Source organism: Halichoerus grypus, chromosome 6 (assembly GCF_964656455.1).
Source record: "Halichoerus grypus chromosome 6, mHalGry1.hap1.1, whole genome shotgun sequence".
Classification (NCBI taxonomy): Eukaryota; Metazoa; Chordata; class Mammalia; order Carnivora; family Phocidae; genus Halichoerus; species Halichoerus grypus.
Window position 1 is genome coordinate 62,076,875 of NC_135717.1, and position 25,333 is coordinate 62,102,207.

The window sequence follows — 25,333 nt, forward strand, 5'->3', positions numbered from 1 at the left end:
TGTCACATCTAATCTGTCAGCAGATCTTGTCAGGTCTTCCTTCAAAAATATATCCAGAAGCCAAATATATCTTCCATGACCAAGCCACTATCATCTGTTGTGTGTATAAGTGTAATAATTAACTACTTGGTCTTCTTGTTTGTTCTTTTGTCTTTTCTCTGTTTCCATTAATTCTAAACACAGTGGATCTATTAAAACGTAAGTCAGATTATGTCTTCCTCTGCTCAAAACCTAATTGCCTCCTATTTCACTCAGAGTACATGCCAAAGTTCTTCCTAACACCTACAAGGCCTTGTATGATCTGTTCATCTTGGTCTCTCCCTGTCCCTTACTGCCTCACTCCTATTTTCTGTCCCTTTCACGCTGTCCAGCCACACTGAATTTCTCACTTTTTTCCCCTCACTATAAACACTTCAAGCATCCCTCTGTACTTGATGTTGACTCTAACTGGAGTGCTTTTCCCTCCAATACCCTCATGGCTTGCTTGCTCCTTGCTCCTTCCTTTTTTTTTTTTCCCCTTCAATTTTTTGCTTAAAAGTTACTTTCTTAGCAGGGTCTTTCTTGGTTATCCCGATTACCTCTTTCCCTACAGCACATCAAAATTTGATTTCTCTGCTTTAGTTTTTCTCCTCTAGTACTATCTTACCTGTGTAGTTTATTGTTATTGTGTTTACTTCACTCATGAGTAGGATTTTTATCTGTTCATCGCCATGTCCTCAGTGCCTAAAAAACGTTCTAGCATATATAGTTCTATTCACGAAATGTTTATTGAGTGAATGGAGTTTAACCTGCATGTATTGTTTTTTGACATCATACTAACTCTCACTTAAACAAAAAGAAAGTTTGATATGGGTCCATTCTGACAATTTAATCTGTCAGTTGTATGCATTTTTTTTTATTTTGGGGGGCCCAATATTGTGGTTACTTGCTATTTATTCTTTTACTGGTATTTATGTTAGATTTAATTATGGTAAAATGGATCAGAGGAATAGCAAACTTCATTTATATTTTATTAAGGAAAATGAAATATGGTGGTAAATTATAGGACTTTAAAAATTGTTGCCAAAGGATTATGAGCCCTCAATATCTGAAATAAAAAGATGAAGTTGGAATTTATTGCCTACTAGTAAGATAGACCTATGCTGGTCACTTACAGTCTTTTCTGACAGAGCAGTCTGCTATTCTTATACAGGGTTTTGGGAAGAGTAGAGTTGAAGGTTTGGGGGACTTTCAGAGAATTAAGTGCTTTGTCATCATCTGAAACACCATGGTAATTTGGGTGAGACTGTTGTTGATTGGTTGGCACACAAGGAATGTGTATGGAATGGTTTTGTCTCCTATTGGCTTTCTTTTAGAAGGGAGGAGCTGACACTGGTTGGTGGGTGAGTGAGGCCAGTGGGCATTGATCAGTCACACACATTTAAAACTGGTTGTGGTGGCTTCTAGTTCCCATGGCTTCCTATTTGGGTTCCCCCCCCAAGTTTGAGGTGACTTTAACTAGATGTTTTCTATTTAAAAGTTGCTTCTATCAATTGTGTTCAAAATGAAAGCTATTTCATATTCTGTAATTATAGATTTATTTTTGAGATTTGGGTTAAGAAGAATTCTTTAATAATTGCCTTCAGGAAGATCCTTCTTTTTTGGATGTTAAATTTTAACTAGAAGAGTTATCTGTGTAACAGTTTTAAGACAATAATTGCTAGCTCTGTTTTTGTTTTCAGTGCTCTTAGGGGCTCATGTTCAATTCCTAAATTAATAATCTCCTGTGGGAAATTTCAGTCTTTTTGTAAATTTATGTAGCTATAGGCTGCTCATATTCTCTTGCATACATTTAGTCCGTGAAAAAGTAATTATAATTTTCTGTTGGTAAATCTAGCTTTTTATATTAGGATTAAATACTAGGCTAAAAGTATACAAAAGTTACCAAATCATTTTCTTTAAAACAATTTAAAAATTTTTTTTATTTATTTGTAAGACAGAGAGAGAGAAAGAGAGCGAGAGTGAGCGCACAAGCAGGAGGGAGGGGCAGAGGGAGAGGTAGAAGCTCAGTGGGGAGCCTGATGCAGGGCTAGATCCCAGGACCTGGAGATTATGACCTGAGCCGAACGCAGACACTTAACCGACTGAGCCACCCAGGCAGCCCCAAATCATTTTATTTTCAAACAAAATTAACCAGGTTATTGCTATTTTTGAGTGATATATATAATGACATATGAGTATTTTTGAATTTTCTCCAGATTTATTGAGGTATAATTGACAGATAACTGTGTAAGTCTAAGGTATACCTATATTAATTTAATACACTTTTATATTGTAAAATGGTAATAGTGTGAATAACTCCATCATCTCACATAATTATCATTTCTTTTTTAGCAACTCTCTTAGCAACTTTCAAATATATAATACAATATTGTTAACTGTAATCACCATTCTGTACATTAGAGCCTCAGAACTTACTACTCTTGTAACAGGAAGTTTGTATCCTTTGGCCAATATCTGCCCATTTCCCACAGCCTCCTACCCCTGGCAAGCACCAGGGTGTAAATTTGTTTTATTTTTTAAGTTTCTACATGTAAGTCAGATCATACAGTATTTGTCTTTTAGTGTGACTTATTTCATTTAGCATAATTCCCTCAAGGTTCATTTATGTTGTTGCAAATGGCAAGGTTTCCCTCTTTTTTGTGGCTAAAATATTCCGTTGTAAATATATACCACATTTTTTAAACCCATGGATCCATTGATGGACACTCAGGTTGCTTCCCTGTCTTGGCTATTGTAAATAATGCTGCAGTAAACAGGGGTGCAGATACCTCTTCGAGATGATTTCATTTCCATCAGAAATGTTCCCAGAAATGGGATTACTGCATCATATGATAGTTCTATTTTTAGTTTTTTGAGGAACCTCCACAGTGTTTTGCGTAGTGGCTGTACCAATTTACAGTCCCATAACAGTGTGCAAAGATTCCCTTTTCTGTACATCTTTGCCAGTGGTATCTCTTGTCTTTTTGATGAAAGCCATTTAACGGGTGTGAGGTGATAGATACATCATTGTGGTTTTGATATGCGTTTCCCTGATGAATAGTGATGTTGAGCCCCTTTTTTGGTACCGTTGGCCATTTGAGTATCTTCTGAGGAAAGCTGTCTATAAAGGTGCTTTGCTGAGTTCTTATTTGAATTATTTGTTTTTTGCTGTTGAATTGTATGAATTCCTTACATATTTTAGATATTAACCTTTTTTCAGATATGTGGTTTGCAGATATTTTCTTCCATTCTGTAGGTTGCCTTTTCATTATGTTACTTGTTTCTTTTTTGTTTTTTAGATTTTATTTAAATTCAAGTTAGTTAACCTATATTGTTTTATTAGTTTCAGGGCTGGACTTTAGTGATTCATCACTTGCATGTAATACCCAATGCTCATCACAAGTGCCCTTCCTGATGCCCATCGCCCAGTTACAGCATCTTCCCACCCACCTCCCCTCCAGCAGCCCTCAGTTTGTTTCCTATAGTTAAGACTCTCTTACGGTTTGCCTCCCGCTCTGTTTTTATCTTATTTTTCCCTTCCTTCCCCTATACTTGACGTAAATGGAACTAGAGTGTTGCTTGTTTCTTTTGCTGTGGAGAAACGTTGTTCCATTCTTTTTGCTTTTGTTGCTTGTACTTTGGATGTCATATCCAAAAGCATTGCCAAGATCAATGTCAGGGAGTGTTTTCCGTTTTCTTGTAGGAGTTTTATGGCTTAAGGTTGTCCATTTAAGTCTTTAATCCAGTTTGGGTTAATTTTTGTGAGTGATGTAAGTTAGGGGTCCAGTTTCATTCTTTTGCATGTGAATATCCAGTTTTCTCAGCATCATTTATTGAAGAGATTATCTTTTCTTCTTTAAGTGTTCTTGACTCTATGCATGGGTTTATTTTTGGGTTCTTGATTCTGTTTCATTGGTCTTTGTGTTTGTTTTGATGCAAGTTCCATATACTGTTTTGGTGACTATAGCTTTGTAACAGTTTGAAAACAGGAAGTGTGATGCTTCCACCTTTGTTGTTCTTTCTCAGGACTGCTTTGGCGGTTTGGGGTCTTTTTTGTTCCATACAAATTTAAGGATTGCTTTTCCTATTTCTGTGAGAAATGTCACTGGAATTTTGACAGAGATTGTATTGAATCTGTAGATGGCTTTGAATAATGTGGATATGTAATATTAATTTTTCCAATCCATAAACAATGAGATATCTTCCTATTTGTGTCTCTGCTCTTTCTTTTATCAAAGTCTTGTAGTTTTTAGTGTACATATCTTTCACCTCCTTGATTGGATAATTTGAAAGTTTTAAAATTTGAAAATTTTAAATTCACAGATTTTTTTTTGGATCCATTTTCCTGTCAGTGATTTCTATTGCTTTTTTGCATTTCATTCACTCTATTATTCAGCTCCAGAATTTTTGTTTAATTCTTTTTTACTATTTCCAGCTCTTTTTTTAAAAAAAGATTTTATTTATTTATTTGAGAGAGAGAGAGAAAGAGAGCAAGTCAGGGGAGGGACAGAGAGAGGGTGAGAGAATCTCAAGCAGACCCGGGGCTCGATTCCATGACCCTGAGAACATGACCTGAGCCGAAATCATGAGTCAGACACTTAACTGACTGAGCCACCCAGGTGCCCTTCCAACGCTTTATTAAACTTCTCATTTTATTCATATAGTGTTTTTCTCATTTTATTGAATTGGCTTTTTTTTTAAAGATTTTATTTATTTATTTTAGAGAGAGTGTGTGTGTGAGTGGGGGGAATAGCAGAGGGAGAGGGACAAGCAGACTCTGCACTGAGCGTAAGCACGATGCATAGCTGGATCTCATGACCCTGAGATCATGACCTGAGACAAAATCAAGAGTCAGACGCTTAACTGACTGAGCCGCCCAGGCACCCCTGAATTGGCTTTTTGTGTTTTCTTGTAGCTCATTAAGTTTCCTTAAAACTGCTATTTTGAATTCTTTTTTGGATAAATTACAGATCTCCATGTGTTTGAGATCAATTACTGGAAGATTTGGTGTCATATATCCTTGACTTTTTATATTCTTTGAAGTTTTGCATTGCTGTCTTTGCTTTTGAAGTAGCCTTTAATGACTACCTTTCCAATGTGTCCAAACCTGAATTTTTTTTGCTCTGGTGGTGTGCTGGAACTTTTCTGCAGGAAATCTGGTTTTCCAAAAAGTCTCTCTCATCTATGGGTGATTATCTAAGACAGTGTTTTCCAGGGGCTCCCAGATGTGGCTGAGAGGAAGGGGCTGGAACCAGTTTATGGGCTATTGCTGGGTCCACAGCTGGACATGTAGTGAGTGTGCCCGTTACCCGATGCATGGGTAGGCAAGACTTTTCCTAGGTCCCTTGGTGCATGGTCCTTGATTCCACAGCTCCTACAAAGAGATCCATAGCAGTTTTGTCCCCACAAATGACATTGTATTGTAATTGTATATTTATCTGTCTTTGAAGCAAGGGATGTGTATTTCCTTGTATATGGTTGGATTTCATAACTGTTCTGTGAATTAATAAATGTTCATTGAGATGGGTAACAGAATTTTACAAAAAAATTGTTTTTATTCTTTACCAGTAAAATTATTAGAAAACATTGGCTTTTTAATGAGTATTTTAACTGGATTTTTTTAAAGTAGTGATCCTGGTTTGCATATGAAGGAAGTAAGGAAAGATGAAAATGAAAAACGGACATCAAAAGTATCTGTGATGACACCAGGGCTTGAGAAGCCTGATTCCCTACCTTCTCGTCCACTACAAGTGAATGATGACAGCACTTCAAGTGAAATGGATCAGGATGAAGTAAGGTAAAATCTATAAATTCTTTATTTCCCTCTGAAGGAAGTTTAGCAGTGATTACTTTTTAGGGAAATAAAACGCTGTCGTGTAGGTACAGGCTAAGGCAAGAAATACTCAAGTATATCAGATACACTGCTTGAAAGGTTAAGATGAGGACAAGTGACTTTGACAAGGAGCAGTTTCAATAGTCACCATGGAAGCTGGACTGTAATGAATAAGTATACAACTCCTTAGAGAATTTTTACGGGGAAAGGTAATAGAGAAATGGATGATAACTGAAAAAGAATGTGGAATTCAAGGGAATTTTCTTTCTTTTTTAATTTTAAGATGGGAGCTTTTAGAGTACATTTGTATGCTGCTGGAAATGATCCAATAGAGATAGACATGGTTATTTAATTTTGTTTGCATTTCCAAATATTAGAAAGCTTATTGATTGTATTACATTATCTTTTTTTTTTTTAAGATTTTTTATTTTTTATTTGACAGAGAGAGAGTACAAGCAGGGGAGTGGCAGGCAGAGGCAGAGGGAGAGGGAGAAGCAGGCTCCCTGCCCAGCAGGGAGCCCGATGTGGGACTCGATCCCAGGATCCCGGGATCATGGCCTGAGCCAAAGGCAGACGCCTAACGACTAAGCCACCCAGGCGCCCCTATTTTAAGATTTTTTTATTTGCTTGACACAGAGAGAGAGAATGCACAAGCAGGGGGAGTGGCAGGCAGAGGGAGAGGGAGAAGCAGGCTCTCCGCCGAGCAGGGAGCCTGATGTGGGACTCGATCCCAGGACCCCGGGACCATGACCTGAGCCGAAGGCAGATGCTTAATGACTGAGCCACCCAGGCGCCCCTGTATTACATTATCTTTTAAAGATTACAGTAATTGTCCTTAGTATTCCTATTCATGTAGTTTTGTGGCAAGAGGTTGTTGTTTGGTGTTTTGGGGTTTTTTTTGGATTTTATTTATTTGACAGACAAAGACATGGCGAGAGAGGAAACACAAGCAGGGGTAGTGGGAGAGGGAAAAGCAGACTCCCGCTGAACAGGGAGCCCGATGTGGGGCTCGATCCCGGGACCCTGGGACCATGACCTGAGCCGAAGGCAGATGCTTAACGACTGAGCCACCCAGGTGCCTGTGGCAAGAAGTTGTTGATTCAGAATTGGTTCCCCAGTGGAGTATTGTCATATAATTGAATGTGCAGATACTATCATTCATAGACTTAAAAGTATATAAATAATAGTAAATATACAAACCCTTAGGCCATTCTGAGTAGAACTAATCATTCCTTGATGATTTTAGATATTCAGTGCCTTTGACAGTATCATGAATAGCTATGGTTTTGTTAGGGACTTTGAAGTATCTGGTTGCATTAAGTTAATATTTGTTTAGATTCTGGGGAAAGGGGAAAGACTTTATTTATAATTGAAAAATAAACTATTAATCTATCATAGATTATTACTTTTAGATTATAAAGTTCTCATTACAAAAGCCATGGTTCCTGTACCGACAGTGTCATTGACACAGATTGTGTGCTCAGTAAGTATGTATTTGTGAATAAACAGTTGAATAAATAGATGAATGCCATTCATGAACTTCTTCAGAAGAAGCAGATCTTTAGTTTATTGAAAGTAGATTTTCAATATTGCCTAGGTATGAAGTCTTTTTATTTTAAAAAAATGTGTAAGATTCATAAATTATTATTTATAATTATAGCTAGAAATGGAATAATAGTAGATTCATTTGCTGTCATATTACTTGGAAACACTTAAATATTACTTTCACCACATATTGTAAAACACATGTTTTGAAGGCACATATCCTAGATTTGAATTCTGGGTCTACCCCTGACCAGCTGTATGGGCTTGGGGAAGTGACTTATTTCTGTGCCTCATTTTCTTCCTGTGTAAAATACCTAATATAATTACCTATGTTTATAAGATTGTTGTGAGGCTTAAAATACTTTCAAGATGTGTAAGGTGTTCATAATAATGCATAGTAGTTGTACAGTAAATCCTCAAAACACTAGTATCATGATTATTAAAAAAGGGTTTCTTTCAAATAAGAACTTAACTTGCACTTTCCCAATAGTTTTTAGAGCCAATAAAAGCTTGTTTTTATTGAAAATGACAACAAAAAATGTGGTATATTTCTTCGTATCAAATAATGGAAGTAACATTATGCTTTTCCTTTGCTTTTTGTCCATTTGATCTAAATTTAATGCTTAGTTAATATTATTAATAATATTGTTTAGATATGATTTAGATATTCTTTGTATTTTAAGTATTTAATACTTGCCTGAAAAGAATTGTCTTTTTTTTTTTAGACCTGCAAAGAAAACGTCTCATGAAAAGAAAGAGGTAAAAAAATATGTATACTTCTATTTCATTTATTTTTTAATTTTCACTTTATTATATTACTTTGATAAATAATATTTATTAGAAATATTATTCCATGGTAAAAAATTACTTTAGGAAGGGTATGGTGAAAAAATAGAAAATCTTCCTTTGTTGTATAGACATTTATTGTGAAAAAGTTATTCAGAAGTACTAATTATTGATAAAGGTCGTTTTGATAAAAATCAGTTCTTTTAAAAAGTACCTATGTTTTTGCTCTTATAAAAGGATGGGTATTTATCATCTCTCTACACTTAGTGTATTTTATGAATATTTGGGGGACATTTTGAAATAGTATTTTTTATTTGTAGGTCAAAAAGCAAATTAATTTTATGGATGAGCTTGACTTAACTGAGTCATCTGGAACAGCTTCAGAGGATTCCAAGTTGCCTTGCTCTAATTATATGAGTTGCAAGTCGCTAATTGTACAAGTTGGCAAGGATTGTAAAGGTAGGACCGTTGTATAAATAGAAAGCCTTTGTACTGTAGTGATATGTGCACATCTTGTATAGTGCTGTACCACACAACAGTCATGAGCTACTCATCTCAGAAATATCTTTTATATGAAAATAGAGAACTGTTGATACTCTCAGCCAAAGGGCTATAATTTCCACTCTATGTTTTGTCATGGGAATGGCACACCTGATGTGTTGTTAACTCCGCTTCTCTTCTGTGCCTTCACCCAAGGTCAGGTTACCATTATTTTTCTCCTAGAATACTGAAATAACCTCAGGACTGTTTTCCCTGTCATTCCACCTCCCAGAATCTTGGTCTACACTGCAACCATAGTTATCATAATTTTTAAAAATTCATGTTTCATCACGTTACCCCCTTGCTTAAAGCTTAGCTATTACTTCTCATTGCTCTAAGGTTGAAAGACCACAGTACTCTAGCTTCATCTTGTATTGTTTCATATCCCTCTTTTTTTTTAATTTTTTATTTTAAAGATTTTATTTATTTGACAGAGAGAGACACAGCGAGAGAGGGAACACAAGCAGGGGGAGTGAGAGAGGGAGAAGCAGGGTCCCCGCGGAGCAGGGAGCCGGATGTGGGGCTCGATCCCAGGACTCTGGGATCATGACCTGAGCCGAAGGCAGACGCTTAATGACTGAGCCACCCAGGCGCCCATGTTTCATATGCTTCTTTCCATCTGTGTCTCAGCCACTGTTTTAGATGTTTTTTCCTATAATAGAGCACTTTTTCCCCCAACAGCTTTAGTTAGGTAAACTGCACATATATGAAGTGTATAATTTGATAGAGTTGACATATGTATATGCATATGAAACCATAACCGTAATTCAGGCAGTTAACATATCTATCACCCGTAAGTCTCATGTCTCTTTATATTCCCTTGTCACGAAACTGCCAAATTGTTTTCTAAAGTAGTTGTACCATTTTCCATTCCCACCAGCAGTGTATGAGTTCTGATTTCTCCCTGTATATTCATGAACACTTAGTATTGTCAGTTTTTTAAATCTTAGCCATTCTGATGGGTATGTAATATATATATCATTATGGTTTTAATATACATTTCCCTAATAACTGATAATGTTGAGCATCTTTTCATGTGCTTATTTGCCATCTGTATATCTGCTTTGAACTATCCAAATCCTTTGTCATTTTAAAAATTAGGTTGTTTTCTTATTTGTTGAGTTTTGAGAATTCTTGTATATTCTAGATATAGTTCCTTTATCACCTATATATATTTTTTAAGATTTTATTTATTAATTTGACAGAGAGAGAGACAGCTTGAGAGGGTACACAAGCAGGGGGAGTGGGAGAGGGAGAAGCAGACTCTCCGCTGAGCAGGAAGCCCGATATGGGGCTCGATCCCAGGACCCCAGGATAATGACCTGAGCCGAAGGCAGACGCTTAACGACTGAGCCACCCAGGCGCCCCTCACCTATACTTTTTTGTAAAGATTTTCTCCCAATCTGTGACTTTTCATTCTCTCAACAGTGTCTTTTGAAGAGCAGTTTTTCTTTTTGATGAAATCCAGTTTATCCATTTGTTCTTCTATGGATTTTTGCTTTCGGTGTTCCTATCTAAGAAATCTTTGCCTAGCACAAAGTCAGAGGTTTTCTCTCATGCTTTCTTTTAGAAGTTTCATAGTTTAAAATCGAAGTTTTATAGTTTTAGGTCTTACGTTTAGATCTGTGATCCATGTGATCCATGTCATCCATTTTGTATTCTTTTTTTTTTTTTTTAAGATTTTATTTATTTATTTGACAGAGAAAGAGAGAGCATGAGCAGGGGGAATGGCAGGCTGAGGGAGAGGGAGAAGCAGGCTCCCCGCTGAGCAGAGAGCTGGACATGGGGCTCGATCCCAGGACCCTGGCATCATGACCTGAGCCAAGGCAGACACTCAACCAGCTGAGACACCCAGGCGCCCCCATTTTGTATTCTTTTTTTTTTTTTTTTACTTATGATGCATAGTATGGATCCAGGTTCATTCTTTTTGCATATGGATATCCAGTTGTTCCAGCACCATTTGTTGAAAAGGCTATATTTTCTCCACTTCATGCCATTGTGTCTTTGTCAGGATCAGTTGACCATATGTGTGTGGGTTTATTTATGGACTCTATTCTGTCCCATTGATCTCTTTGGCCTTCTATATGTCAATATCATGCTGTTTTAATTACTACCAGTTTATGATAATTTTTGAAATCAGGTAGTTAGTGTTAGTCCTCCAGTTTTGTTCTTTTTCAGGGTTCTTTTGCTATTCTATTCTAGATCCTTTGTGTTTCCAGAACATGAATTGTATTTATTTTATTTATTTATGGTTTCCACATGAATTTTAGAGTCAGCTTGTCATTTTCTAAAAAAAAAAAAAAAAAACAACAACTCTGGTGGTCTTCTGGAGATCAGGTTTGGATTATGTTGAATCTACAGATTAATTTTAACAATATTGAATTTTTCAACCCCGAACAGAGTATCTCTCTCCATTTATATAAGTCTTCTTTAATTTTCTTGCTAATATTTTGTAGTTTTTAGTGTATAGCTATTTTTATCTTTTATGATATTACCTGTGGTTATTTTTTATTTTTCAATGCAGTTTCAATTTTTTAATTAATTAAAATTAATTTTTAATTCTTAATTTTAATTTTTTGTTGCTAATATGTAGAAATACAGTTGATTTTTGTATAATGATTCTGTGTCCTCCAAACTTGATGAGTTCATTTATTAGTTCTAGTAGCTTTTTAAAAAATTCTGTCGGATTTTCTACATAAGCAAAGGTTATCAAACTTTAACTCCTGTTTTACTAATTTCTTAAGGTGGAGCCAAAGGTCATCAATTTGAGACTTTTCTTCTTTGTTAATATATACATTCAGTGCTGTAAATGTTCATATGAGTGCCACTATAGCAGGATTTCAGAAATTCTAACATGTTATGTGTATTCAGTCCAGAATACTAATTTCTTTTTTCAGTACTTCTTTGACCCAGGGGTTATTTAAAGATTTTATTTATTTGAGAGAGAGAGAGAGAGCATGAGCTGGAGGGGAAGCAGCCTTCCCTCTGAGCAGGGAGCCAAATGTGGGGCTTGATCCCAGGACCCTGAGATCATGACCTGAGCTGAAGGCAGATGCTTCATCAATTGAGCTACCCAGGTGCCCTGACCTAGGGGTTATTCAGATGTGTGTTAATTAGTTTGTGGTCACAGAGCACACTTTTATGACTTCAGTCCTTTTGACTTACTCCTTTTATTACAATTTATTTTATGACCCAAAATATAGTCTCTTTTGGTAAGTGTTCCATGGATACTGGAGAAGAATGGTGGTGTTCCAGTCTACTATATCCTTGCTGATTTTCTCCCTATTGAAATCTCAGACTATAATTGTGAATTTGCCTGTTTCTCTGTAATTCTATCGATTTTTGCTTTATGTATCTTGAACCTATTAATAGATGCATAAACATTTAGGTTTGTTATGCTTCTTTTAATTGACCCTTCTATCATTATAAAATGACCTTATTTATTGCTGCTAAAGTTTTTTGCTTTGAAATCTATTTTGTCTGGTATTAATATAGCCACTCAGGCTCAGCATTCTTTTGTCAAGTTGTTAATGTGGTCTCTCATATTTCTGGCCTTTTAAAAAATTTGTGTCTTCACACTTAAAGGGTATTTTTTTAATAGGTGGCATATAGTTGGGTCTTCCTTTTTCATCCATTTCGACAGTCTGCCTTTTAATTGAGGCTTTTAGACCATTTTCATTTAATGGGATTATTGATGTAGTTGATTTGAATCTGTCATCGTATTGTTTGACTTCTATTTGTCTTTTCTGCTTTTTGCTCGTATTCTCCTTTTTCTGCTTTCTTTTAAATTAATCAAGTAATCTTTATGATTTCGTTTTATTTATGTGAGTATGTATATGTATGTATTTTGCATACTCTAGCTATAACTCTTTAGTTGTGCTGTTGTAGTGTAGTGTAGTTTAAAGTATATGACTTAAGCATCAGAGTCCACCTTTGAGTAATATTATGCCCCATCACAGTAGTTTAAGAAAACTATAATAGCTTACTTCCATTTCTTCTCTCCTAGCCAGATCCTTCTGGATCTGTGGGATGATAGTTTTCATTATTTAGAAAGGTTTTGGTCATTTTTTCTTCTGTTTTTTCAAGATTTTATTCATTTATTTGAGAGAAGGAGAGTGAGAGAGCACGAGCGGGGGAAGGGGCAGGGCAGAGGGAGAAGCAGACTCCCCAGTAAGCAGGGAGTCTGACACGGGGCTTGATCCCAGGACCCTGAGATCATGACCTGAGCTGACGCCAGATACTTAACCGACTGAGCCACCCAGGCACCCCGAAAATATCTTTTATAGTGAAGTCATTCAATATCTATTTGTTTAAAGTATGAGTGAGTGAATGTGAAAGCACACAGTCCTTTATATGCAAAAAGTACTCACATATTTTATTTCTTTTTTTTTTTAAAGATTTAATTAAATTATTTGAGAGAAAGAGAGCATGAGTGGGGGGTGGGAGAGAAGAACAGAGGGGAAGGCGGGGGAAGAATCTCAAGCAGACTCCGTGCTGAGGGTGGAGCCCGGCGTGGGGCTTGATCCCACGACTCTGAGATTATGACCTGTGCCGAAACCAACAGTTGGATGCTTAACCAACTGAGCCACCTGGCACCCTATGTATTTTATTTGTTTCTGTTTTTTCTCTGATGTAGATTCTACTACTTTAGTAAAAATCCAGGATGCGATTCTTTCGTATAAAAAATTAGTAGAACTTAAAAAAAATCAGTGTAAACAACTTGAAAGAAAAAATAAAGAAATGGAAAATAAAGTTAATGGACTACAAAAGGAGCTATCAGAAACAAAAGAATTGAAATTGCAGTTGGAGCATCAAAAAGTGAAATGGGAACAAGAACTTGTCAGTTTGAGGTATGACATCTTGGTTTTAAGGAAATATTTGAACTACTTACCTTTTTTTTTTTTTTTAATAGGCTCCACAGCCAATGTGGGGCTTGAACTCACAGCTGTGAAGTCAAGAGTCGCATGCTCTACCAACTGAGCCAGCCAGGTGCCCCTTGAACTATTTCCTTTTGTACTACAGATGTGTAGGAGAAGTTTGATAATTGCTAACTTCCCTTCTGGAATTTTTATAGGGAAGAAAATGTCTTTAGTAGTGTGAAGTATGAGATTCTTCAAAATAATTCAGCAAGTTCTTGACAGTGAATACTTCTACTGATAATTTAATGTATATTCCAAATCCTAATTTTAATGACCATATAGAAGTCCACCATATGGAATCCTCATTATTTAACAAATTGAATTTTGGTTATTTTCCATTTTTCTATACTTTAATTAGTGCTGTAAGGAATGTCTTTTATATAAATCTGTTTCTACAATTCTGGTTACTTACTTGGATTAAATTCTTCAATATAGTATTGCTTGCTTAAAGTATAAAAATTTTTAAAGAAGGTCTTTGATCCTATTTTTAAATTGTTCTCTGGGAAGTTTATATTAATTTATATGCCCATCAACAGAGTATGAAATGGCCATTTATCTCAAGATAGGAAAAATTTTAAAAATTTATTCAGTTTGAAACATATGCAGCGATTAAAAAGTAAAATGGAAAATGATTACTGCTAAGTTTTTTCAAAATCTCTCTTATAAAATTAATCCAAAAGTCTATGCTGTAAGCACAGATGACTCTTTATTGTTTACTTAATTAATATGGATCCTGTGTTCTAAAAGGGGTTTTCAGATGATTTATAAAATGGATAATAGGGGCGCCTGGGTGGCTCAGTTGGTTAAGGGTCTGCCTTTGGCTCAGGTCATGATCCCAGGGTCCTGGGATCGAGCCCCATCTCCAGATGTCTGCTCGGCGGGGAGCCTATTTCTCCCTCTCCCTCTGCCTGCTGCTCCCTCTGCTTGTGCTCTCTCTCTCTGTCAAATAAATAAATAAAATCTTTAAAAATGTAAAATGAATAATCAACAAGGTAAATTGAGAATATTGCAGAAGAAGAAACATAAAATGTGTAGGGCAACAGATACTAGACTCCCCAGCCTAGTCCTGGATCACCGTAATCTGCAGGTGTATGTTGTGTAAATGACATCTGCAGGTGCTGTCTTAGACTGCAATTTATTTTTGGAGGTACCTGTGATGTTTTGTGAAGTAGAAATTTACTTCTAGTGAATTTATAAACTGTTTTATAAAGAGCAACTTCTCTTTTTAATTAGTAACTACATTATCTGTTCTAATGGAGGAGTAATTATGACTCTATGGGAAAAATGATAATTTTAATTCTAACTTTCTTGAATAATTTCAAAATTCCTCTCTCTACAATATCTACCAGAGTTAGTACTAAAACTTATTACTAAGCTGCATAATGCTTTCTCATTGCTTCTTTTCAACTATATATATCTTTTGGAAGAGATTGAAGTGAGAAAGTAAACATGAGCCCGAGAAAGGAAAAAATTTGAGAACATAGAAATTTCATTTGGATAATAAACCAACATATGTGGAACCAGATCATAAAATGAACTTTTTATTAGTTACAAAACATTTTAAAATAAGCACATTTATTTGCAGATTTACCTTAAAACAAGAAAAAGAAAAAAGAAGAAATGCTGATAAATTATATGAAAAAATGAGGGAGCAATTCAGAGAAAAAGAAGAGCAGTATAATAAAGAAGTTGAAATGAAACAACAACTTGAACTTACTCTTGCAACAGTAGGTGCGGAATTGAGGACTGTAAGAAATAATTTGGACCAGGTAAATCTTTGATAAAAATTGCATATTTGCATCAGTATGATTTATAATATACCCTTGATTTAATGTATATTATTTAGGTATAAAATAGATAAAAAATTTAATTTTATCCTAATAGGAAGTATAATATTTTTAGCTAAAATATTAACTTATTGGAATTTTTGGCTTCTCATATATGCTCTCTATATATTTTCTGAATGAAGGGTTTGAAGGTAAATTGAGATAAATGTGAATGTTTCCTTTTTTTTTTTTTTAAGATTTTATTTATTTTTAGAGAGAGAGCATGAGCAAGGGAAGGAGTAAAGGGGGAGGGAGAGGGAGGAAAAAGAATCTCAAGCAGACTCTGCACTGAGTGAAGAGCCCGACTCAGGTTTGGATCTTACAACCCTGAGACCATGACCTGAGCCAAAACCCAGGGTAGGACACTTAACCAACTGAGCCACCCAGGCACCCCAGTTTTGGATTTTTTATGTTAAAATACAGGCTCAATCGCCTTGAGACTATGATGGAACCAGTTAAATGTTTTGTAAAGAAATTTTATTTTCACATACTATATCTTCTTGTATTTTTACTTTATGACAAATTTAGCTGTCATTTAAATTAAAATTTGAGTTATTCATGCAGGATAAAATCCTTGTATTTAAAAAGGCTACCTCTTTTGAACATTATTTTTAAGTTCTCTTAAGCTTTTGATTTTTTTTTTAAAGATTTTATTTACTTACTTGGCAGAGAGATAGAGAGAGAGCACAAGTAGGCAGAGAGGCAGGCAGAGGGAGAGGGAGAAGCAGACTCTCCACCGAGCAGGGAGCCCAACGCGGGGCTCGATCCTAGGACCCTGGGATCATGACCTGAGCCGAAGGCAGCCGCTTAACCGACTGAGCCACCTAGACGCCCCTGACTTTTTTTTTTTTTTAATGGTGTGATCCAAAATCCTAATGAAAATATGTCTCTAGGTTGTAGAAGAGCGAAATGACGCTAAGTTACAACTTTCTCGAGAACAGAATGCCAGAGTATTACAAGATGGAATTCTAAAGAATCACCTTTGCAAACAAAAGGAGATAGAAGTGGCTAATAACAGAATGAATTCTGGGGTATTTTCTTTAGTTATTTTTAAGTCCATGTGTGTATGTATTTATATGTATATACATTTTATTTTCTGAAATTATTATTTTTTCTCCATGTATGCGTATATATATTTTAAAAACCAACGCTGTAGATCATGGAAAGCATAGAGGATTTTTAAAGCATATATATGTGTGTGTGTGTGTGTGTGTGTGTGTATTTGGGGGGGCATAGGGGGTGGTGACATTTTTGGTCCAGTGGATAAAGTAATATCCTTAATTTAAATGCGTTTGTCTGCAAGAGTCAAATAGTGACATTCATAATGTCCTCATCCAAAGGAGAGGCTTTTATTATTTTCCATAAGAATTGTTGAGCTTTCCACATGCTCAAAACTATTGCTACTAACAACATATGTTTCAATTTTTGGCAGTTACTTCATCACCTCAGTATTGAAAGAGAAGCTAGCTTAACACTGCCACTGATGAACAGGAGAAGAGTGTAGCCTGTTCAGAGACTTTCTTTTGGATTTAGTCTCTACTTTTGAGAAAAGTAGCAATTTGCTCCAAGTAGTATCCTATTTCATTACAAGGCGCTTTTGAAACAATTATATGCTAATGATAATTTATTGATGAGTGTTTTATTCCTAATAAAATAGCTCAGTGTATTTTCCCCTATTTTAAACATTTTAAACATCATGAAGAGGAAATAAAATTTATTGCAGCAGCAAATAATCTCATGATTTTTCTAAGAGCTGTATAAATTTTACCTTATTTACCATCAGTATTTTGAAATATAAGGCTTCTTTTGTATTTTTGATTTACACTAGAGAAGAGCTGCGGTTTGGTGTAAGAGCACTAGTAGTGGAGTAAGAAGACCTGGGGAAAGTCCTGCAGCTCACTTAATATTTTAAACCTCTCCATTCTAGATTTGTGATAACTAAAAAGTTCACTGATGTCGGTAGAAGTGTTTATAGTATAGTGCCTAGATTTGTCAGTTATCAGTAGATGTAATTCTTATAAGTGACTATAGAAATGTTAGAAAAGTAGAATTTCTATGGAATATTGTCAGGAAAAAAGAATTTTAGGAAATTTAATCTGTCAAAATAAATGCAGAGCTAGGGATTTTATTGTGGGGTAGCTGTGTTAGATATCAGACTGTAAATTCAATTTTTAGTGTAATCAGATTTATTAATCTTTTATTTCAGGCTTTCTGGGTTTGTTGAAAATCAGAGAAAGACCTTTCCAGTTCTGAGATTCTTAAAAATTTTGTCTTGGTTTCTTTTTTCCTTTCATGCATTCACTGTCTTCAATTAAATTTTTGAAACTGGGAATTTATGCTTGTATAAAGTTTGAGGTTTGGACCCAACTTTATTTTTTTCCAGTTGGGATATCCACTTACTGCAACCTATTCATTGTATAAACATAGGTTATTCTTTAATTTCAGAGAAAATCAGGATAATGTCATTTTATTGAGTTCCAGCTAAAAGTCTCCTTTGTTTTACTTAGATGTCTAATAGTCATAAAGAAGAAAAAGATCTGTTGCCTAAAACCCACATGTGGCAGGATGAAATTGCCATGCTAAGACTGGAAATAGACACAATAAACAATAAGAACCAGGAAATGGAAAGTAAATATTGTGAAGACATTGAAATTATGAAAGAAAAGAATGTCAGTCTTCTAAAGACCATAAAACTGAATGAGGAAACATTAACAAAAACAGAATTAGAATATAGTGGACAGATTAATGCTCTGACCACTGAGAATACAATGCTAAAGTCTAAACTGGAGAATGAAAAGCAAAACAAAGAAAGACTGGACACAAAAGTTGGATCATATCGAGCTAGACTAGCTACTGCTCTAGAGGATTATGATCAAAGTCAGGCGTCAAAAAGAGACCTAGAACTTGCTTTCCAGAGAGCAAAAGATGAATGGTTTCGTCTGCAGGACAAACTGAATTTTGATGTGTCTAACCTAAAAGAAAACAATGAGCTTCTTTCTCAAAACCTTTCTAAAGCTGAAAGTAAATTCAATACTTTAGAAATTGAGCTCCATCACACAAGAGATGCTCTCAGGGAAAAGACTTTGGTTTTAGAATGTGTACAAAGAGACCTAAGTCAAACACAGTGTCAGAAAAAGGAAATGGAACACATGTATCAAAATGAACAAGATAAAGTGAATAAATTCATTGGAAAGCAGGAATCCTTAGTGGAGAGATTATCTCAACTACAAAGTGAAAATATGCTGCTTCAACAGCAACTAGATGATGCTCACAACAAAGCTGCCAGTAAAGAAAATGTAGTAATTAATATCCAAGACCAGTTTCAGGATATCGTAAAAAAACTTCAAGCTGAAAGTGAAAAACACGGTCTTTTGCTGGAAGCAAGCAATAGAGAGTTAATCAATGAATGTAATCTTTTAAAAGAAAGAATGTATCAGTATGAAAAGGAGAAAGTAGAAAGAGAAGTAAGTATCCAGAAAGATAAATATTTTTCAAGCTTTCTAAGAGAAAATTCAAAGTAATACTTGATTATTATTATTATTTTTAGAGAGAAAGAGTGCACCTGCACATGAATGGGAGTGGGGCAGAGGGAGAGGGAGGGAGAATCCCAAGAGGTCTCCACATCAGAGAAATCCACCTCATGACCCCGAGATCATGACCTGAATGATTATGGCTGAATTTTGAATCTAGTTGAATATAAAAAATATATAGACTATGATTCAGCATAACTTGTATCCAGCAAATAAAAATTAGACTTGAGAGGTGCTTTAATTTGAATAAAATTGTTGTGTCATCTATGAAAGTTTAAGAGGTTAAGTTATAAATTGTTAATAGTAGGCTGATACTAATAATTTAGTCTTATACTGCTAAAATAATAATTTTAATCTTTGTCACCACATTTTAATACCATGATGAACAGATAAATGGAAATGTTCATACCTGCAATGAGCATGTTGAAATTGAGATTCAATTAAGTGGATTCACTTGACGGTTTACTCCAGATTTCCCACGTGAACTGAAGTGTAGATGCTGTATCTCAGTACTTTTCCTTTGGTAGCTTTTTATACATTTTAGGTTGGAATAATTTTATTTTTATTTATATAAGTTTGAATTTTTAGTCTGAAATCATGTATCTTATGACCTTTTAACCCTTTGCAGGCACTTTTCATTAAATCATAATTTGGGACAAGTGTGGTGAGCTTTAGCAAAACTGTTTGATTTAATCTTCCCACTGCTATTTATAATTTTTTAAGGCAATTTTACAAATAATTTGCTTATTTCAAAGCTCAATGACTATCATTTGGGCATAAGTTTGTCCAAAACAAAGAGAATTGATCTGCGTTGGTGGTATAGTGGTGAGCATAGCTGCCTTCCAAAACAAAGAGAATTGTATCTGTAATATATTAATTTGGCATTGGATCTCCATTTTCGGATTAATGGGGGGTGGCAAGATTCTTGTACTGTAGCAGGAATGGAGGTCAGGGAGGGAGGTGAAAGCCAGGTTATCTAGGGCCTTGAAGCCCATTAGAATGACTTCACTTTTGTTCTGAGATAGTGATCTATTGGAAGGATTTGAGCAGAGGATTGAATATGTGAGGAACTTTGACATTAATTTAAGCCTCTAATGAAAAAGAGGGAAAACATTTCATCATGTAGAATTTACCACTGCTAGGCCCACCTATATACCCATTTCTTTTTGAGACTTCAGTAGGGTGGGAAGCTTTGCAGATTCATCAACAAGGAATGGATAGTGGGGCTGAATTAATTACCTAAGTAACATAACACTGACTAGGCAGGAGGATAACACCTGTATGTGGTGATATTTTTTGAAGTACATATGTTAGAGTTATATATTATTAACATAACTTAATAGTAAGATAATTTATAAAATCAGTAACAGAAACGTCTTATTAGGTAGCTGTGAGACACCTTCAACTAGAACTGGCTGATGCCCTAAAAAAACAATCTATGTCAGAGGCTTCGCTGGAGGTTACATCACGTTGCCGTATTAATTTAGAAGATGAGACTCAGGATTTGAGGAAGAAATTAGGTCAAATCAGAAGTCAGGTATGTATTAAATGTAGCATGTCAACAGTTAATCTGTAGCAGGTTAATATAAAGTGTTTTAGGATGCTGATTTCCATGGACCATTTTCTTTTGTATTTTCATTATAATTTAGTGTAATTTTAGTATCTTCACAATGCACTTATTTCTTAAACTTTGACTTTCATTCTGCTATTTGTGTTATACATTTTTTTTTCTTACAGTATTTACCCTTAGGAAAGTTGAGACTTATGCATCATTCCTCACAGAAATTGAGGGACTTTTTTTTCCTACTGTACAATTTTTTTAAAGATTTATGTAGTATTTGAGAGAGAGCGAAAGTGCGTGCGCATGCACACGCGTGAGTAGGGGGAGAGGCTGAGGGAGAGAATCTCGAGCAGACTCCCTGCCTAGCACAGAGCCCCACGCCAGCTCGATTCCATGATCCTGAGCTGAAATCATGAGTTGGATGCTTAACCAACTGAGCCACCCAGGTGCAATGTTTTTTAATGATCTCTCTGTTACCATGATGAGGTGAGCCATATGAAATCAGAAGATAATCTTTAATGGAATGTTTCAGACAATGGTCTTATTTCTCATGTTCACTTTTATGAACGGATATAGAATCTGTATTGATTTTAGGATAACTTGTACAGAAAAGTCATTTTACAAACCAGTTGAACTTAGGCATTTCCTTCATTGTCTTTTCCTTTTAGATATATTGTAAATGCCTAGAAATATTCAGATCATGTGTGGTATATACACCCAAAAGAGAGAATTAAGAAATTAAGAATGGGTCCTGCCATTGGATTTTTTTTTTTTTTAAAGATTTTATTTATTTGACAGAGAGAGACACAGCGAGAGAGGGAACACAAGCAGGGGGAGTGGGCGAGGGAGAAGCAGGCTTCCCGCCGAGCAAGGAGCCTGATGTGGGGCTTGATCCCAGGACCCTGGGACCATGACCTGAGCCGAAGGCAGCCGCTTAATGACTGAGCCACACAGGTGCCCCCATTGGATTTTTTAAAAACTTTATTGAGATATAATGCACATACCATACAATTCACCCATTTAACATGTATAGTTCAGTGTTTCTGATTATATTCATAGAGTTGTGCAACTATCACTGCCATCAAGTAGAACATTTTCATCACCCTGAAAAGAAACCCTTAGCCCTTGAGCCCCCAGCCTCAGGCAACCACCAGTCTACTTCCAGCCTCTATAGAGTTGCCTATTCTGAATATTTCATATAAAGGGGGTCACACAATGTGTGGTCCTTTGTGACTAGCTTCTTTCACTTAATGTTTTCAGGGTTCATCTGTGTTATAGCATATATCAGTGCTTCATTTTCTTTTTTTTTTTTTAATTGTCAAACAGTACTCCATTGTGGGCCAAAACCTTTGTTCATTCTTCATTTGATGCACCTTTGGGTTGTTTCCCACTTTATGGCCATTAATAATGCTGCTCTGAACGTTGATTTAATTATTGTCTGGACATCTGTTTTTATTTCCCTGCCATCAGATTTTATCCTCTGAGTTAATTGGGTTGATTTCACCATCTCTCAGCCTTTTACTCATGCTGTCCTTTCTGTCCTTTTACTTTCCCTTCCTCTTGCCTAATCCGACACTACTCAGACCTGGCTCATAGTCTCTCATTCTCCATGAAGCTCTCTCTGACTCTTCTAATTCCCACTGACTTTACTCTCTTCACACTTGTCTCATCTAGTCTATGCAGAACAATTTAGTCCTTTATTTTACATTGGTTTTATTTTTTTCATGAGAGATAATTTTGTCTTTCTAAGTACACATTTATCTAAGGGGGAAAATATGGGATATGCATGGTACCTATCCTTGTATAAATTGAGAATATTTTAACTTAACAGTGTTTAGGATAAAATTAAGTACTTTACCATATCAATAATTTCTGATTGAAAACATTGACATAACAAAGCTTTTATTCTAAATGTATTTTAAGCAATTGAATGTAAAATTGAAAGCATTTAATCTGACACAGGAGAACTGTTCAATCAAATGCTTGTTTTTTCCCCCTCACTGTGGAAAAACAGTCTAAATTTGCCTTTCTTCATTTTGTAGCCAGTACTGAGATTACTTTACCAACTATGAAGCTCCGGGCACAGCTTTTCTTTTTTCTTTTTTTTTTTTTTTTTACCTTTCTTTTTTAAAGTTTGTTTGTTTGTGTATTTATTTATTTATGTAATTTCTACACCCATTGTGGGGCTTGAACTCATGAGCCCAAGGTCAAGAGTCGCATGTCCTTCCCACTGAGCAGCCAGCCAGGCGCCCCTGGGGACAGTTTTTTCTGATATGCCATACCACATAGCCTTAATGTATTCATCAGAGTACTTGCTAAAGCAGTGTAACACAGACAGTTGCTAAGATAATATAAACATGAAATGATTTGGGAATGTTGATTTAGCAAGAGTCCATTATTTCCACGTCAGTGGCTTTACCTTGCCTCTGATGGTCATGTACATATTTATTACTCAGTCTAGGAGGTACTATTTGCACTCTAGTACATGAGATTGTCCACTGAGTAGTATAGAGAGGAAGTAAGTTAAAATTATTATAAGTGGAAACAAGTACTGTTAGCTAGTGGAATTGGTAAAAGTTTTTTGAAGTACTGAGGATGTATTCTGGGCCTCATGCTCCCCATTTGCTGCCACTTTCAGTGGTATGAAGAACCATTTCAGTATAACTTGTATAAGAGACCACTTTCATTGGCCTGCCATCTGCCTAAAATATCAAATATTATTAGAACATAACCTACAGCAACAATAATAATGCTAATTGCAGACAGAATTTGGTGTGTGCCACCTACCCTTCTAAATAGTTCATGTATAGGGGCACCTGGGTGGCTCAGTTGTTAAGTGTCTGCCTTCGGCTCAGGTCATGATCCCAGGGTGCTGGGATCAAGTGCTGCATCGGGCTCTCTGCTCCGCCGGAAGCCTGCTTCTCCCTCTCCCACTCCCCCTGCTTGTGTTCCCTCTCTCGCTGTCTCTCTCTCTGTCAAATAAATACAATCTTTTAAAAATAAAAATAAAAATAAATAGTTCATGTAAATTTCCTAAATTAATCTTCCCAACATCCCAGTGTGGTAGATACTATTATTATCTTCATTTTACAGAGAAGAAACTGAGACACAGAAATTTTAAGTAATTTGTTCCAGGTCACACAGCTAATACCCAGTGAGTTGGGATTCAGACCCCAGGCATTCTGGTTCCTACGAAGATAATGCCTCTCATACTATTCCATGAAATATCTAGTTGTCACTGAAAGCAACATGTTAACTTTTATAATCACTGGAACGGCCATGGTCATTCACATATGTGAATATTTAAAACTATAATTGATGTGGTACTTAGAATACAAAAATAGAAATGTTTACCATAAGGTAATTTCCTATCTTTCCCCCTTTGACCAATATATAAATTTGTAGGTTTAGCTGATAAAATATAATTTAAAAACATTAAAAACGTGACATGTTAGTAACTAGAGAAGTCAGCAAACTTTTCTGTAAGAGGACTGTAAATATTTTATTTTATTTTAAGATTTTATTTATTTGAGAGAGAGAAGGAACAGTGGGGAAGGGCATAGGGAGAGAGAGAGAGAGAAGCAGAGTCCCTGTAAATATTTTAGGCTTTGTAGGCCATAGGTCTCTGTTGCAGCAGTTCAAATCTGCTGTAGCCATAAATCAGTATGTAGAGGAGAGTGTGGCTGTGTCCACTAGAATTTTATTTACAAAAACAGCTGATGGTGGTTTTATGCTAGATTACCAGTAGTTAAAATATTTCTTTTTTTTCTTTTTTAGTTGCAAGAAGCGCAAGATCGACATGCAGAGGCTGTAAGATGTATTGAGACGTTGAAAGATCACGTGCAAAAGTACAATTTAAAGCAGTACAGAAAATAACGAGTATTTATAAAGCAGATAAGCAGTGTAGTATGAGAAATATATCAGTTATGATAATAAGTACATCATTGTTAAGCTGGGTAAAAATTTCAGCTTTGTGCTATTTGGAAATACATAAATTTTGCATTTTATCTTTAAATTTTGCACATTAACTATAAAACACAACCAGAAAAATGGCACAATTGCCAAATCTACTTTTTAAATTTTTAAGAATTTTGTAAGACCTTCAGATGTTTGTTTAGAAATTATACGGTACTTTTATAATTTATGTGTGAGAATAATTTTAAAATATTCATTTTAGGCTTGAAGTTGAAAATGCCAAGTTAAAAGTTACAGTCAAAAAACAAGCGGGCAAAATTGAACAACTTCAGGAAAACCTGTTAAGTACAAGTTCGGTGAGTCAGTCTCTTAATTTCTGTCCTGCTGAAAAGGAATTTTTATTTCTCTAGTACTAGTATATAAGACTATTTTGGATAATATGAAAATTCTCACTGATAAAAATGTTTATTATATTCATATGGTTGCTACTTTCTACTGGTAGTATAATTCCTCTTTATAGATGAAGTTGACTGAATTCGTAAATTAATAATTTTTATAGTAAGATTGTAATAAAAAAGATTGTGGTAGTCTAAGATATGCAATATTTTATACATACCACATTTTATTTATCTATCTGGCAGTGGACAATTGAGTTTTTCCACCTTTTGGCTATTGTTAGTAATGCTGCTGTGAGTATTGGTATACAAACGTCAGAGTCCCTACTAATATTTTTCAGTATGTTTAAAAATTCCCAAACTTTGAGTAATAATTTGATCTTGAATTCTGACTTTCTCTTGTAATCCAAACCCTTCAGTGAGATTTGAGAATGGATTACTTTCATGATAATTTGTTGTGAT

General features: G+C 35.4%; 1 protein-coding gene across 2 annotated transcripts in view; it reads left to right on the forward strand.

The window, feature by feature from the left end:
- The window catches only part of LOC118551008 (ankyrin repeat domain-containing protein 26-like), a 131,696-nt gene that overhangs the window by 58,700 nt on the left and 47,663 nt on the right, over positions 1–25,333 (forward strand). For both annotated transcript variants that reach the window (XM_078075238.1, XM_078075240.1), the window contains 10 exons: positions 5,648–5,818; positions 8,125–8,158; positions 8,506–8,644; positions 13,362–13,575; positions 15,230–15,413; positions 16,364–16,501; positions 17,978–18,934; positions 20,385–20,537; positions 24,339–24,409; positions 24,739–24,832. In XM_078075238.1, the coding sequence (XP_077931364.1) occupies positions 5,648–5,818; positions 8,125–8,158; positions 8,506–8,644; positions 13,362–13,575; positions 15,230–15,413; positions 16,364–16,501; positions 17,978–18,934; positions 20,385–20,537; positions 24,339–24,409; positions 24,739–24,832 (2,155 nt within the window). The remainder of the gene's footprint in view (positions 1–5,647; positions 5,819–8,124; positions 8,159–8,505; positions 8,645–13,361; positions 13,576–15,229; positions 15,414–16,363; positions 16,502–17,977; positions 18,935–20,384; positions 20,538–24,338; positions 24,410–24,738; positions 24,833–25,333) is intronic.